At 47.3% G+C, this 15,581-nt stretch overlaps 1 protein-coding gene across 1 annotated transcript in view; it reads right to left on the reverse strand.

Moving 5' to 3' along the window:
* Megf8 (multiple EGF like domains 8) overlaps nt 1-15,581 on the reverse strand; it is a 286,005-nt gene that overhangs the window by 173,009 nt on the left and 97,415 nt on the right. Inside the window, exons 10-12 of the mRNA XM_077673228.1 lie at nt 13,736-13,939; nt 6,585-6,857; nt 806-909 (exon numbers count right to left, since the gene is read on the reverse strand). Of these exons, the coding sequence (XP_077529354.1) occupies nt 806-909; nt 6,585-6,857; nt 13,736-13,939 (581 nt within the window). The remainder of the gene's footprint in view (nt 1-805; nt 910-6,584; nt 6,858-13,735; nt 13,940-15,581) is intronic.

Here is a 15,581-nt window from a genome sequence, read left to right on the forward strand (position 1 = left end):
ACACGAGTCACAAAAGAGCCCACGAATCCTACATGCTATTTGTCTCTCTTTCGGGCTTTTGTGCATTCCCAGCTAGTGTACTGTTCGGTTGCAGGGAACTCTGTTCCTCAATACTTGTCACTGTCTCTGGAACGAGTCCAGGTAAGATTTGTTCGAATCTATTATGATCGCTACCATTCCAGAAGAATATATTACACATACTACAGAATACTTCACCACATTGCAGACTGAGTGACAGAATACTTCTCGATATGTGCTTTCTTCACAAGCTCATTCATGGTGCTGTTGACTTCGCCGATTCACTAACTTCCATCAATTTTCGTGTCCCCACACGATGCCGTTTCTCGCCACTATTTTATCCTGCCAACAATCATATAAGTCCTATCCAGAGAACACAACTTTACGATTCACTTGAGGCACCTGATCTGAGTATCTTTGACTGTTACAGCATTTTTATCCGAGCTGTTAAAAATGTGTCTAAAGCCTGAGTGCATTTTTTGTGTTGTAGAATCGTGTGAGTCAGTCATGTGATGTTTGTTCTATTGTTGTTATTATTTTCATTTTTATCCTCTTCTTTCTCTACTGTACACATCTCTCTTTCCTCTCCTTTCCTTTATTTCTTCTGTGCACCACACTGAAGGCATCATGCTGTTTGTGGGCACTTATACCAATGAATAAATAAAATAAATTAGTCTTTTTTATGACCAGAGACTGCCTTGCAAAGGACAGGGCTAGGCCCCTCAAGGTTCCCACACCCGTGCACAGTTCAAAACGCTCCTAGACAGGAAGGATGCTGTGGACTCACAGGTGGCATGGGGTGGGGCACAGGTCTGGGTGCCTCACAGCAGAGCTCTGGCGGCCTCGCCGCACGCAGAAGGCCCCTTCCACAATCCACTCGCAGAATGGGTCCTGCAAGAGGACGGCCCACGGTCACTTGCGGGCAGGGCCGAGCAGCAGGGCACCAGGCAAGCGCCACACGATGGTTGTGCAGTTCCCGTTTGCCACGGCCCACTTATGCCTTTGATGTTGAAGCAACGACGCAGCTTCTGGTCGTACATAACCTAAAAGGGCACCTATTAGTGTACCCTATCAGATCAACCTCCTCAGCTTCGATGAGCCATCTCACACATGTTAAAGGGGCACTGACACAAAAATTTTGCATCTTGTTTTTTTTTGTTGCGATAAGTAGCTAGTGACCTACTTATAACCTGCAGAAGCCTCATTTGCTTCAGCGTGCGACGGTTGTTTAATTAGAGGCATTTTCAATGCGGCCAGTCACAGTTTCGGTTTCAGCGAGTGCCGCGAAACGATGGATTTTGTGGATTTTGTGTGAACAAAGCTGACCACGTGACCGTCGGAGGGATATCACAGAGCAGAGCCGCCGTAGCACTGTCGAATCCGCATCGACGGCAGTTTCTGCGAATGCCCCCACGTACTAATCTCGTGAGGCACTTAATTAAAAAGCGACCGTGGATGTGACGCAGGCGCTGCGAGTGCAAATGTTACCACGGCTAAAGAACGACGCGCGACGCTCGAGACGGTGGGTGGCAAGACACGCGCTGGGAGCAGCCGGCCGGTCTGCCTACAGGTCCGCCTACAGATGTGTTCGGCTTAGCACTACGGCGGATATTCAAGCGCCGCTCTCGTAAGCGGTGCAGATGACAATTTTTAATGCAACCCGCCATCGCATCATTAACTCCTTTCTCATGTAAGCCATCATGGTCGGGACTTGGGGACAATTTCGTGCAGCGGTAACAAGCTATCACTCGAGCTACCTGCGCCGGCCTGGGCCACTTCGCGGCCGTGGCCGCCGCCTGCAGAGCGACCGTGCGGCTAGCTCAGTGGGCTTTTCGTACCTCCGGCGCGTTTTCGCATCCAATGGTAATAAACATTAATAGATACAGAGTGCCTGGAATCGCTGTAGAACTTTGGTCGCGGCCAGCTGCCCGATGAGCTGACGAAATCACGGCGCCTCCGCTGCCAACGATCAGGTCGTTCGTTCTCGAGAGCAGAAGCTCCGCCCTCCGGCCCTCCGATTGGAGCGGCGAGCCGGGCGAGCCGGCGAAAAACGCCGGCAGTGCGGAAGCGGCAAACACAAACTCGTGACGTTGTTTATTTACACAATATCCTCGGGATGTCGATTGTGCGTGGTCCTCTGCTGGCTGCTCGGTTGCGTTTCGCACACTTTAAAATTGATTTTAAATATGTTCTAGGCTGTATTCGCCGCTGATATTTTGCAGATGATGTATATGTGTTCCCACCAATCTATCTCCGAAGTTATCTCGCCTTCAAAATTTTGTGTCAGTGCCCCTTTAAGAACAACAGTCCATGGTGTGATGGCATGTGGTCTGGTTGGGTGGCACGACAAGAGTACTTTTTACGGGTCACTGACCACATCAAGAAAAACCCAAAACTACACTTCAGAAGTGCTACGACCTTCTTCTTTCCAATCAAAGGAGACACAGCACTCCTGACACTTAGTTTTAATGTTTTCTTAACAAGGTCAGTGAACAACAAAATATTCTTTTCACATGTTCAGAGCTACTTAGTTTAACCCAACCACAACTATATCAACTACATCAATAGTTTTTATGTTTTCTTAACAAGGTCAGCGAACTGCAAAATATTCTTTTCACATGTTCAGAGCTACATAGTTTAACCCAACCACAACTATATCAACTACATCAATATATAGACTATCAGAATGAAAAGTTGCAGCCCCATCAAATTTTCCGTATCGTACTAAGCAAAATGAACCGTTTATCCCGTTATTACTTCTTATCGGTTATAACAACTGAGCCTAAAGATATAGGTTAACACAAACTCCAATGTTTGGAGACCTGTGAAAAGTGCTGTCTTGGGCGCATTATGTGCACAGAAAGCGCTTTTCAACATGGCAGAAGCCACACCAGTCATAATTTGCACATAATCTTCTATCTTTTCCCACCCTTAGAAAAAGTTGATGACTGGTGGCTGCTGCGCAGCGCAAGGCGAGAGACCTTGAAACTGTCCCTCTCTCACTGCCAGCTGACCCAGGAGAAAAGAGGGGCTGCAAGTGCCGTATAAGAAAGCTGCAGCACTCGGCAGTTACAGGTGGATAAACTGAATCCTCTGTGCCGTTAATCCCCGGGGTTTAAAAAAACAGCATCACTTCAGTACTACGAAATCTGCCAATCATTAATAATAAAAAGAAAAGGAAAGGATGTGATGTGGAGACTTCCCCTCTCAGACTGGCATTCTCCAGACTGGCATTCTCCTGGCATTCTTTGAGTTGGGTTGAATACACACTGCTTAGTCTGTAGCCATACAGTGATGTTTCCAGTTTGTTAAATGCTGGGTGAAAACCACCAAGTGCTTAGAAAATTACGTTTTTCTGAGTGACTCGGTTATAACAATTATCAGTTGTAACAAAGACTATTCAGTGACACTCTATTTGTAATGCTATAAGTGGGTATAAAGAGTAAAAAAAACAAATACTAAAAGCAAATTTTAAAATGAAAGCCCTAAACTTCATTTACACACTTTGTTCTCAGAATTACGTGCCTTATTGAAACAATGTTTCTAGAGCTTGGAGTGAAGATATGTACAGTAGAACCTCGGTGATCCGTTTTTAAAAAATACGTGAGGGAGAAACATAATACCCGGCAAAACGTATAATCCGCCGCAGTAAAAACAAAAGCAATCGAGAGATGAACATAAGCATTTAATGGCCTTTTTCACTTGTACGCGACTGTCAACGTCTGCTGGCCCATGCTGCGGTCCTTTGAGAGCAATAACTCCTTTTCTAAATATTGCAGACCTTTGTCCGCACTGGGATTGTCCTTCGCGCAAAAGTAACCCACTCTGCACCGCTTCTAAGCCAACTACAGCCTGAGCATATGCCACCGGAGATGCGACCTCTTCCTCTCCATCGTCGCTGCCATCTTTCTTGGAGGCTTTGTCCACCGCCGGCACTGCTTCATGGTGTGATTCCACCACGACTTATTCCAAGGTTAGTGTTTCGCATGTTGGGACATCGTTATACAGGCGACGTTGGCTAAAGGCAGCCGCTTTACTAAGTGACTCCGGCAAGCCCAGCTCTGCGGGAAAGCCACCACGGTAACCCAGGCAGCCCAACTTCCGCTCGGCGCCTGCTTATTGTGCTGTGGGTGCTGAGGTTCGGTCTGCACGCACATCAGCACGTTTTTCGTTCACCGCAAAACGTATTATCTGGTCGTAGTTGGATAAAATTTTTAAAATTTTGAACGCACTTACAGGGAAATCGTGTTGTCCAGGAACATAGTAACCAGGAAAAAAAACACCGTAACGCTATGGGGCATTTTTAGTGTTCACTATTGAGAGCGTGGTAACCGGGAAATCGTATGAACCGGAAACATATCAACGGGGTTCTACTGTAGTATTGTCCCCATCCTTGTAGGTTTCCATAAGCAGTCAGTTTTCATCATGATAGACCACCAAAATCCAGTGGAAAACACCTGTTGTATCCAAACTACACTTCATAGTAAACCAAAGGGAATGAAACAAGGAAAAGAAAAGTTTTGCACTACCATTAACAAAGTTTCATTTGCTGTTTCTTGCATCAGTACTGCATTAGATTTATGCTCGCCATGAAGGGTCTGTCAGAGTGATCACAATGTTTTCTCTCCAGAAGCTTTTCCAGTAAAACCACAAAACTTTCCTCTCCGCTGAACAGTCTGCTAAAGGATAACAGTACTAGTGTTTGCCTTTTACACTGCTACCCATTTTATTGCACAGCATTATTTGCAGTCACAAAACAACAGACATGCCTTCACACTGTTCTGTTGAAGAGCTGTGATGGAAAGCGGTGCATTGTAGTGCGCAGCACTTAAGCGTCCCCTACTGTGGTGTGGCGGCTTTGTCCGCCCCGTAACTGAGTGAACGAAGGAAACACCAAAGACAGAAGGAAAACAGAGGAGGAAAGTGCAGTGAAAGTGTGAGGGGGAGGGCGGCATGCTCAGGTGGCACACAGAAGCCCAGCACATGCTGCGTGATGCATGTACTTAGGTCCTTTGGCGCCCTCCTTGTTGCTCCCTTTCTCTTTCAATAAAGCAACTCTCCCTCTCCCCTGCGTTGCGTGGCTCATACAAACCACGTGACATTTGCATGGGAGGTTCAAACACGATTTACAACAACATGCTCAGCGGTGGCGACGTGCTGTGAGATAACGGCAGACAGAGCACGCCGCCGTGCGTTCTCTGACCACACGATGACTCCCCGAGGCGTAGCAGCTATGCGCCGTGACTGAGAAGACTGCATTTCGAGCTGCACACAAATTTTTCATTAGGGAGTATAGTAATCGTCAGCCTTTTTTTTTTCTCAGTGATTGTATTTGTGGGAAAAATTAACTCTTTTTTGACCACGGAAAAATGTCCGATTTTGAGTGTTTTCAGAAAACTTTTTTTTTCTCTTGAGCTACACGACACATTTAGCATTGCTATGCATGAAATTGTAGCTTATCTATTTTTCTTTCAAACACATAACAGCATTTTTGTGATAGATGTAATTATTGAGCGTTTATCGGTCAACGAAACAAAAAAAAGTGCACAAAATGAGTATACACAAAACACAAATAGGCAATTTTACTGAGCCTAAAAATTATTTTACGAATACTAATATACACTATGTTCCTACGTTCCTAAGCTACGATTCAATATATACATCAATTCTGCACACCAAGTTTCGGATTTTTGCGGGCCCATTAACCTACGTCCCTAACAGCGGTGCCACTCTGTGAAGTAACTCGAGAGTATATTGGTCTCTCTAAAATATGCATCCAAGCATACCTGTTTGCGTTCTGACACAAAATCATTATTACTTCAGTGGTAAAAAGCAAGAAAAAAAAATGCAGCACTCCTGAGAAGCGTCGCGCGTCGCTATGCAGCATCTGACACGAGCGCCAGGCTATCTTGAAGGTGATAACGCGATACGGCGTGGTGCATTTGACAAAATATCCTCGCCGCACCTTGTCCCCACCCTACACATGAAAGTAATACCACAGTCATCAGATATTAGGCACATTTTGTTTATAAATACAGCACGAAGTAAAAACGAACCTTGCCTGGCAACACCTGTCAAAGTCTGAGGCTGTTGAATGGGAGAGTTTTCATCAGAACTAAAATCTGAAGAATCAACATCATTGCTCGAGTCATCACTGCTGCTGGGGTAAAAAAATCAGCAGCAGCAGTGGACGAAGACCCTGAAACCACTGTCCGCCTTTGCAGAGTGCGCAGTGAAACAGGACGCCCTTTCCGCCCAACTCGCTGCTACGTTGGGTTCGAATTTCACTCGCTACGCCGTCTACCCACGCGAAATGTAAGCAAACGGCAACGAAACTGAAAAAGGGGTTTACAGTGAACACGCCAGATGGCGGCAGTTGTCCGAATAGTGCCGTTTCTAATTTTGCGAGAGGTTTGAAAATCATTGTTCACCCGTGAACAATGGCCTATGCCGTGGTCATGAAAGAGTTAATCGAAATCAAAATGCCCCTTCATAGCCCACAAGTCTATGACGAGCAGTACATCAGCAAAGTGCCGCCCGCGCCTCGGCTAGCGTGAGCAGCTCACCCGGATGCAGTCGTGGCAGTAGATGAAGTTGGAGCAGGTCGGGCAGTGGTGGGGATCGAGGATCAGAAGCTGCGCGCTGCCCGAGTCGCAGGGTGGCGGCGGCGGCGGCGGCGCACCCCTGACCTGGGGGACCGTGCCCAGCTGTCGCGGCACGCATGCCGAGGCCGACGGGCACCAGCCACAGCCGGCATCGCTCAGACAGGCCAAGCACGTGCCGCGCGAGGGGCACTGGGTCCCGTTGCGGTATGGCTCCAGGTGCTTGCTCGAGATCACCTGCGGGTGAGCACCCAGGTTAACCCCCATCCCAAACACCCGGTCTCGTTGCCAGGATTAAGGGTGCAACACGTAGGCCTGTTTCAAGGCCCCCTTATTCCACATCCGCATGCACGCACAGCGCACACTCTCTACCCCACACTTTCCGCTGTCCCCCGCCGCCTGCCTCCCCATGCACCTAGCACCTCGGTGCTCTGTAGCACTAGGTCACCCCGTCGGTCCCTCAGCGTTTTCTGCCTGGTTCACTGCCGTCATCCCTAACATCATAACTGGGCCACCAAGCCCAGTTTTAAAGCAAAGCTTTCTACCTCTACCAGCCAACAGTTCTTTCGCGGCATGCGGGACGATAAACTCCCAACGCGGCGGAGGCGGCGGCAGGGAGGGGAAGGGGGGGGGGGGTGCAGAGGAGTGTAGATGGCAAGGCAAACAAACCCAGCATTCCCCGATTCCCCGCGCGGAGGTGCCTGCTTGCTGGCGGGCGCGTCGGCGGTATGGCTTTGTTATCTGCTTTAGCGACGGTTGTTTTGGGCCTGCTTTGGCCCAGCTTCGCGTTCATTGTGTGCTTCCTTTGCACGGCTTGATTAACTTCGTTCGACAGCACCTCCTGGGTAACCCAGACCCGACGGAATAAAGTGGTCGTACGGCAAACATACCTTAACGATTTGTTTGAAGGGCGGGAAAACAACAGACATCTGGAAAACAACAAACAACGGACAACAAACAACAGACATCCACATACAGACATCTGGCCGCTAGAGAAACGCTACCTTTTGCGCACTGCTTGCCGCGAATGGGACTCCGATTTCTAAATCGGTGAATACCGATTCGGTTGTGTTTTAACAGGTATTACGAAAGGCAGAAGGAGCAACTGGTCCAGATAAATAGCGATTAGAAAAGTTCCCTTAGCTTTCTCGCAATTCTCAAACTTACTAAACTAACTAGTCTATATCAGCATAAATGGGAATCACTAAGCTCATATGCCGAATTGTTTCGGTGTCTGCGCTTGTGTCGCGCGGTGGTGTAGCCCCGAGCTAGCACATCAGGATGGCTAGGTTCCGCTGTCTCCCCCTTCGAAAGACGCTCCTCTCCGTTTTATTTCTGCCGGCGCACGACCGAGCTATGGCGGTGGCGTCCACCGCTCTCTGCATTCGGGACGCCGCCACCGCGAATTCCAAGTAACGGCTGGCAGAATCTCTCGTTTCACTCTTTGTAGAGCCACGTGTGTGAATTCAAGTGACGTTGCATGGGCAATAGATGTGGGTACGTTTAAATAGGCTTGTGCGAATATTCGGGCGCTTCGAATATACGAACGAATATTACAGCATTCGAATTCGCTTTGACTCGAATTTAAAATTTCCGATATTTCGAAGTATTCGGGGTGAACGAATACCAAAACTTCGTTCAAGTTTCATTTTCGGTAGGCAAGCCGCAGTGCCATTGACATCAGTCCTACATCTTGACTACATGTAGAGCAAAGACAAGCTAAGCCACATTCAAAACGTTGTCGTCATGGTTGTTGTAGCCTTCTTACGCGCGCATGCTCGGTAGGGTAGTCGAGGCTCCTGTTTCATTGTTTTAAACACTAAAATTGTTCATTGTTTGCAATGGGAAACTTTCGGCTCTCACGAACAGGCCTGCGCGGCCCGGCGGATGATACGAACGAGCCGGCGAGGCGCCCGACTGCAGAACGAGCGAGAGACGGCGACGTACGGGCTCTTTTTCCAGGAACGGCCGGGCTGTTGTTTTCTGCTCGCGAAAACGTGCCATGGAATCCACAGGCGCGCTGACGCCGCCGCGAAACCACCCGTACGCTGCGCGGGGCGCGGCCGGCCGCGGCAACCAGGCGGCAGCTTCGGTCGCGAAGTGATGCGGGGCGCTCAAGCAAACGCTTCTAACCGCTACTTAAAATGCCGCTCAAAGCACACACGAAGTTTTTTGTGCGGTAAATGAGCTAATAGTGTGAGCGGAAACAATGCTATAAAAAATCATCCGCGCCGCTAGTGGAAGCGCCCATGAAATATCTGCCGGGGCGCTAAGCCTAAGCATCTCCGGTGAACTGCGGAACTGCCACCCTGAGGCGCAAGCCTTCCCATTGGCACAAATAGTCAGGCTCCTCCCACTGCCACGCGAGTCACAGGCGACCACGGGCGCAGAATTGCCAAGGAGGGCGTGAAAATCGCGCGCGCAACGCCGACGCGCACGAATCGCGTGCAAAAACGCTCCTGTAGTGAGCTTGGGCTCCGCGAGTGAGGAGATGAAAGTTTAGAAATTACCACTCGGCGACGTGGAGGTTAAAAAAAAAGCAGAAAAACGTCACGGATTTCTCCACGCAAAAGTAAGAAAAGAAATAAATGAAAACTTTTTTCAGTGCTCAATTTTTTGGTCCGTGTTGGGTCATACGAATTTCGGATGATACGAATATTTTTCGCGGTCCCGCGAGATTCGTATCATCGAAATTTTACTGTAGAGCCATTTTATGAAGGTCCCACCAGGACCGGAATGTCTCAGTGACACCTGACAGCTATTCGAATTCGCTTCGAAAGTATTCAACCCCTAGGACTATTCGCTTCGAATTCGCTTCGAACTAAAATATCACTATTCGCATAAGCCTACGTTTAAAGCTTTGCTTTCCAACCGAATTTGCAGCATGGATTGGAGGAAATTTTTTTTTTTTTGCTACCTTCCATGCAACCACTTTTAGACTAGCAACCAGAGACATGCGAGTACAAAACTCTTTCACTTTGAATGGAAGGCAAATAATGAAAGCTGACCACAGCAAGGACCATTTATAATGTAACCACATAGGTAATTGCAGATTTTTGTGACGACTAGTTTGCTGCCCATAAGGCTCAATGTATAGCCATTCGCTTAAAGTGCAGTCCTCATGTAATACATTGTTTCTTGTTTTTTTTCTTGAAAGTTCACGCTCTAAATTCAGTGTGTGCACCATGTTTGTACCGTAGGCAAAAAAAAAGAAGAAGAAGAAATAAAAAGGCACAGAAAACCCTACATAAAATGTCTGTAATATGGTGACAGGGGTCTAAACAATGGCAGCAAGTTTACTGAAATAGCAGTAAAACAATGCAACCTATCTCTCTGATCTGTTCATCTCTGTAGGAGCTGCCCACATCCACATCACGAAAGCAAATACAGTGCAGCCCTTACGTTAAATGCACCTTCCTCAGCGATTTTATTTCTTGCGTCCTTTTTGGGGTGATGGGAGAGGAGGGGTTGAAATAAAAGACCCCCCCCCCCATTTCCATCCCCCCCAAACCGCAAGAGCAACCTTAAAGGCCAACTGCACTGAAAATTTCGACCTCCTGAAAACCCTATTTATGTATAGGCTGCCTAAAATGACTGCGATACGAAATATGAGCTAAAATATGCACGTGCATGGCACAGATTACCAGCAAAAATCGGCAATATTGAAAATGAAATTAACTATCTGCGGCCCCTAGCGATACAAAACTAACTGTGTACAAGACCCTGATCCGCCCAGTGCTCGAATACGCGTCACCTGTATGGAACCCCTACAACCAGTGCGAAGTAAAACAAATAGAATCGGTACAGAAAAAGCCCAATAGATTCATCTTCAGGCGATATGACTCTGCTTTTTTACCTACATCAGCATTACCATCTTTGAACCTATCTCTACTTTCATCGCGAAGGAACATTGAGTCTCTCAAGTTATTACATTCTATAATTTTTTCAACGTGCAAACTTTTAAAAGATCTGTACTTAACATGTTCCAGACCTTCTTCAACACGCCACTACCATACTTTGAATATGACACCATTCTACGCCCGTACTAACACGTTTAAATTTAGCTTCTTTCCACGAACTGTTGAACTTTGGAATAACTTATCCGGTGACATACGTTCTTTGCCCTTAAAGGAATTCTTGTTGTTAGGCTTGTGCGAATAGTGATATTTTAGTTCAAAGCGAATTCGAAGCGAATAGTCCTAGGGGTGGAATACTTTCAAAGCGAATTCGAATAGCTGTCGTGTCACTGAGCTTCCTGTCACTGAGACATTCTTGTAAAAATGTTCTACAGTAAAATCTCAATGATACGAATATCGCGGGACCGCGAAAAATATTCGTATCATCCGAAATTCGTATGAACCAACACAGACCAAGAAATTGAGCACTGAAAAAAGTTTTCGTTTTTTTCTTTTCTTACTTTCGCGTGGAGAAATCCGTAACGTTTTTCTCCATGTTCTTAACCTCCATGTCGCCGAGCGGTAATTTCTGGACTTTCGTCTCCTCACTCACGGTCCCCAAGCTCACTACAGGAGCGGTTTTGAACACGATTCATGCGCGTCGGCGTTGCGCGCGCGATTTTAACGCCTGCCTTGGCGATTCCGTGCTCGCGGTCGCCTGTGCCTCGGTCAGAAAATGACGCGCGTGGCAGTGGGAGGAGCCTGACTATTTGCGCCAATGGGAAGACGTGCACCTCAGGGCGGCAGTTTCGAAGCACTCGAGACAGCTGGCCGGCTACACAGGAGATGTTTATGCTTAGCACCCCAGCAGATATTTCATAGACGCTTTCACTAGCGGCGCGGATAATTTTTTTATAGCACCGTTTTCGCCCACATTATTAGCTCGTTTACCGCACAAGCAACTTCGAGTGTGCTTTGAGCGGTATCTTAAGCAGTGGTTAGAAGCGGTGGCTCGAGCACCTCGCACCACTTCGCGACCGAAGGTGCCGCGTAGTTGCCGCGGTTGGCCGTGCCCCGCGCAGCGTGCGGGTGGTTTCGCGGCGGCGTCAGCGCACCTGTTGAGTCCGCGGCGCGTTTTCACGAGCAGAAAACAGCCTGGCCGTTCCTGAAGAAAGAGCCCGTACGTCGCCGTCTCTCACTCGTTCGGCAGTCAAGTGCCTTGCCGGCTTGTTCGTATCATTCGCTGGGTCGCGCAGGCTTGTTCGTGAGAGCCGAAATTTTTCCCATTGTTGCAATGGGAACAATTTTATTGTTTGAAACAATGAAACAGGAGTCTCGACTACCCTGTCGAACATGCGCGTGTAAGAAGGCTGCGACGACGCGACAACGCTCTGAATGTGGCTTAGCTTGTCTTGGCTCCACATGTAGTCAAGATGTAGGACTGATGTCAATGGCACTGCGGCTTGCCTAACGAAACCGAAACTTAGAACGAAGTTTTGATATTCGTTCACCCCGAATACTTCGAAATATCGGAAATTTTAAATTCGAGTCGAAGCGAATTCGAATACTGTAATATTCGTTCGAATATTCGAAGCGCCCGAATATTCGCACAAGCTTACTTGTTGTCCATAAATACCCTTTGACAGTTTCTTTTTTTTTTTTTTGCTGTTTATGTTTGCACAGTTTTGCACAGTATGTTTGCTGTGTTCTGTTCCTTGCCACCATGTCTTCATTATGCCACCATGTGATGCCATGTCTTGCCACTTTGTATTTTACTTTCCTTCGCAAAGTATTACACCATGTTTGTTTTGTACCGGCCTGTTCCCCACTCCTGCCATAGCCCTTACGGGTTGCAGTATGTATAAATAAATAAATAAGAATGTGACCAGGTTGAAGTGACGTTGCAGCTGGCGAGCGAGTGGCCGGCCGGCCTGCCAATGGTTGTTTGTGCAGTCTGCTGGAAGGTGCAGCATCGTCTGCGATTAACAACGCATTTCACGGGGCTACCATTCACGTCCCAGTTGGTTTCGTGGTACGTACTGTATGCTCAAAATAAATTTGGCCGATCTGAAATTTGAGTGCAGTTGGCCTTTAAAGATTGGATTTCGTAATCTAGATAGCCACTCAAGGGACCTTGCTGAACAGCCAATGGCACAGCCCACAAAACAAAGAGTGCAAGAGGCCATTTACATACTTGAGTCAAAACACGTAAATCTCACTTCTGACTCTGCAATGGAAAAAAAAAAAAGGGGGCTCCCTGCTTTCGATATGGCAGCAAAAAGAGGTGCGAGAGAAGAAAGTTAAAGCTGTTCCACTCAACGTGAAAGTTGTCAGAAGTGCAGAGCAGTGATTCATAGTAATTCGCCAAATGGGCTGTGGCGAATCACTGCTCTGCAAATCAGTTTCATGCTCTTTGCCTCCTTGTTTCACTCTTCTCTTGATGAATTAAGCGAAGGTTTGTCCAATGCAATTCAAATTTCCCACCTTCGCAGTGCTCATGTGCCACTGCCTGGAACAGCGCGAGCGAGAGCTCTGTTCTTTTTGTGCTTGCTTTCATTTCGCATGTGCTGGAGATTACTGCGCCATTCTAAACGCATCACTTTTTTTCTCTTCTGCGGCCACTTTTTCTGGCTTACTATCGTTTTTTCACTAGCATTTACTAGCATCACTAGTGCTAGCATTTTTCACTAAATGAACACGGAGACTGCTGATTAGGTACACATATTTTGCCTCAAATGTACCTGCAGTTTTCTTTAAGCTAACTAATGGGGACTGGTACAGTATAACCAGTGCCAGCGATTCCAGGAGTTTCAACAATTCTGCTTATGTAAAGCTCTTGTTCATGACTGTTAAATCTTGGCTGGAAGGCTGAATCGAGGGACAAGCAGGTATCTTTTCAAAGCCTCTGTTTGGGTGCGTGACGCCACTTGACTGCCATGGCTAGATAGCTTGACAACAGACGAGCTACGACACCAAGCCGGGCCCCTGATGTGCTCTGCACTTAAAAAAAAGAAAAGTTACTGTGCTGCAGGTGTACGGGCAGATTCAGTGAGAGGCATGAACCCAAACAAAACAGCCACTCGGCAAGTCACACATCCGCCACAGTCACAGCAAAAGCCGCCGTCAAGCAGCCTCATTGACGGTGGCTTCTGCCCTCTTCAGACCCGTTCACAAGGGTGCGGGCAGACAGGGGAAGGGAAGGAGGGAGGGAAACCGTGCCTGGTGGTTGGCCAGGGCATTCCAGCGCAAGTCCAGTTTACGGTCGCAGTGCTTGGTGCAGAACTTGGCCGGGGCGTGCAGGGACAGGTCGAGCAGGTAGCGCAGCTCGCGCAGCAGGGCAGATGTCTGCAGCAGGGGCTGGCCGCTCGGGCGCCGGGCCTCCGTGCGGTTGTAGCTGTGGGCGCTCAGCTGGGCCACCAGCTCCTGCATGTGCCAACAACGGGGGGAGGGGAATGGGAGAGAGCTCGTCTGTGGCGCAAACACAGAGTAAAAAACAAGGCCTTCTCCTTTCCCAGACGGGGCTACTAGATACCACTGCAGCTCCTTCTAAATGCTCAACATGTCCCAGCGCGAGGTACGTTGGAGGGAATCGAGCAGTCCAATCAAAAATAACCAAATATATATATATATATACTGTCCTCTAAATCACTAAGCACCGATGATTCCGATGTTAATTCAGCACCAGGAGGAAGGGGGTAAAACTTGGTCAAATTAACCAAAGTCAAAAACAGCTTTGTTCCCTTATAGGACCTGCTAATTTGATCGAATGAAGTAATCAAATCAATTTAATCGGGGTTGAATTACCGAGAGTAGACCAAAGAAACATTGCTGGAGTCTCTCAAAGCATTACCGTATTTTCATGCATACAACCTGCAACTCTAATTGACAAATTGCAAGGGGAAAATGAGGTGCAGTCAATAGGTGAATTTCCCCCCAAAATGGAGCTTCACCTCAATGCACACTGCACCATGATGCATGCACTATCACCAGCCGTCACTGGAATCTTGCTCCTGCTATATCCTTGCCAACTTATTGTCAAAAGCATTAACAGCACCATCAAATTACTGTTCGGTATGAATCGGCACCAGCTCATCTGTATCACGAGTAAGGAGCGTTGCCAGATTTAAAAAGGGCTTCAACACCAGCGCCTCATCCAAATTTCAACAGATTTCACCAGCACAACAAAAATACACCCACTATAACATATCTCTTGCTCCTTTATCAATCCTGTGCATGCAGTTTGCCAAAACATAGCCTTGAAGATGGTGTTTTTGTTGCTTATAGAAAAACCATCCTATCACAGAGGGGGTGACTTGATTATCTCTGTAATTAAAAAATAAACAAATATCTGAGCATTTGGCACTTGACTGGTTATTGTACAATCAACATGTCATATCAAGCTTTTGTATCTGTCACAAATTAGTGAGGAATTTAGTAGAGAGGGAATTCTAGTGGTATGTCCTGCACAAAATATTTCTAAGGATGTTATTAACTGTGGTTTGCTTGAAATACAAAACTTCACATTGGAGTTTTGATTACTTTCAAATAGTGGCGAAAAACTAAAATACTTATAGAGCACACGCTACAATATGCATGCAGTATAATATAGTGAGTGGCTCTTGGTGTTTAGGAACAAAAAGAGCCACTCAGGGATAGGAAACCATGGTTCAAAGCAGTCACAATTGTTTCACCACTTCTCATCAGATATTGTCTGGTGTAGCTGTACCGACACCTAAGCACCAGCAACCCAAAAACTTTCACCCGATTTTTCACAATCTGGTGCTGTGTTTCACCATCTGGCAATGCTGCTTGAAGTGAGCTCCGTTTTTCAAGGTCAAATGCAGCCGTGCAGCATTGAAGAGGATTGAGCAAGAGGGGAGTCTCGTTTCCAACAGCCTAGCAGCAAATCTGCAAGTAATCAGCTGGGAAGACGCACCTTGCCGTGAAGCAATATAGACCTAAACTCGGGAACAAGGTGTATCCCTTCACTGAAGCCACGGACCTGGACGTCGACACAAGTGGCTGTTTTGAAAGGAGATTTCGGTTAGTGGCAAACTGCATAGAG

Source organism: Haemaphysalis longicornis, unplaced genomic scaffold (genome assembly GCF_048455015.1).
Source record: "Haemaphysalis longicornis isolate Haplotype H1 unplaced genomic scaffold, Haemaphysalis longicornis Haplotype H1 scaffold_1, whole genome shotgun sequence".
Taxonomy (NCBI): domain Eukaryota; kingdom Metazoa; phylum Arthropoda; class Arachnida; order Ixodida; family Ixodidae; genus Haemaphysalis; species Haemaphysalis longicornis.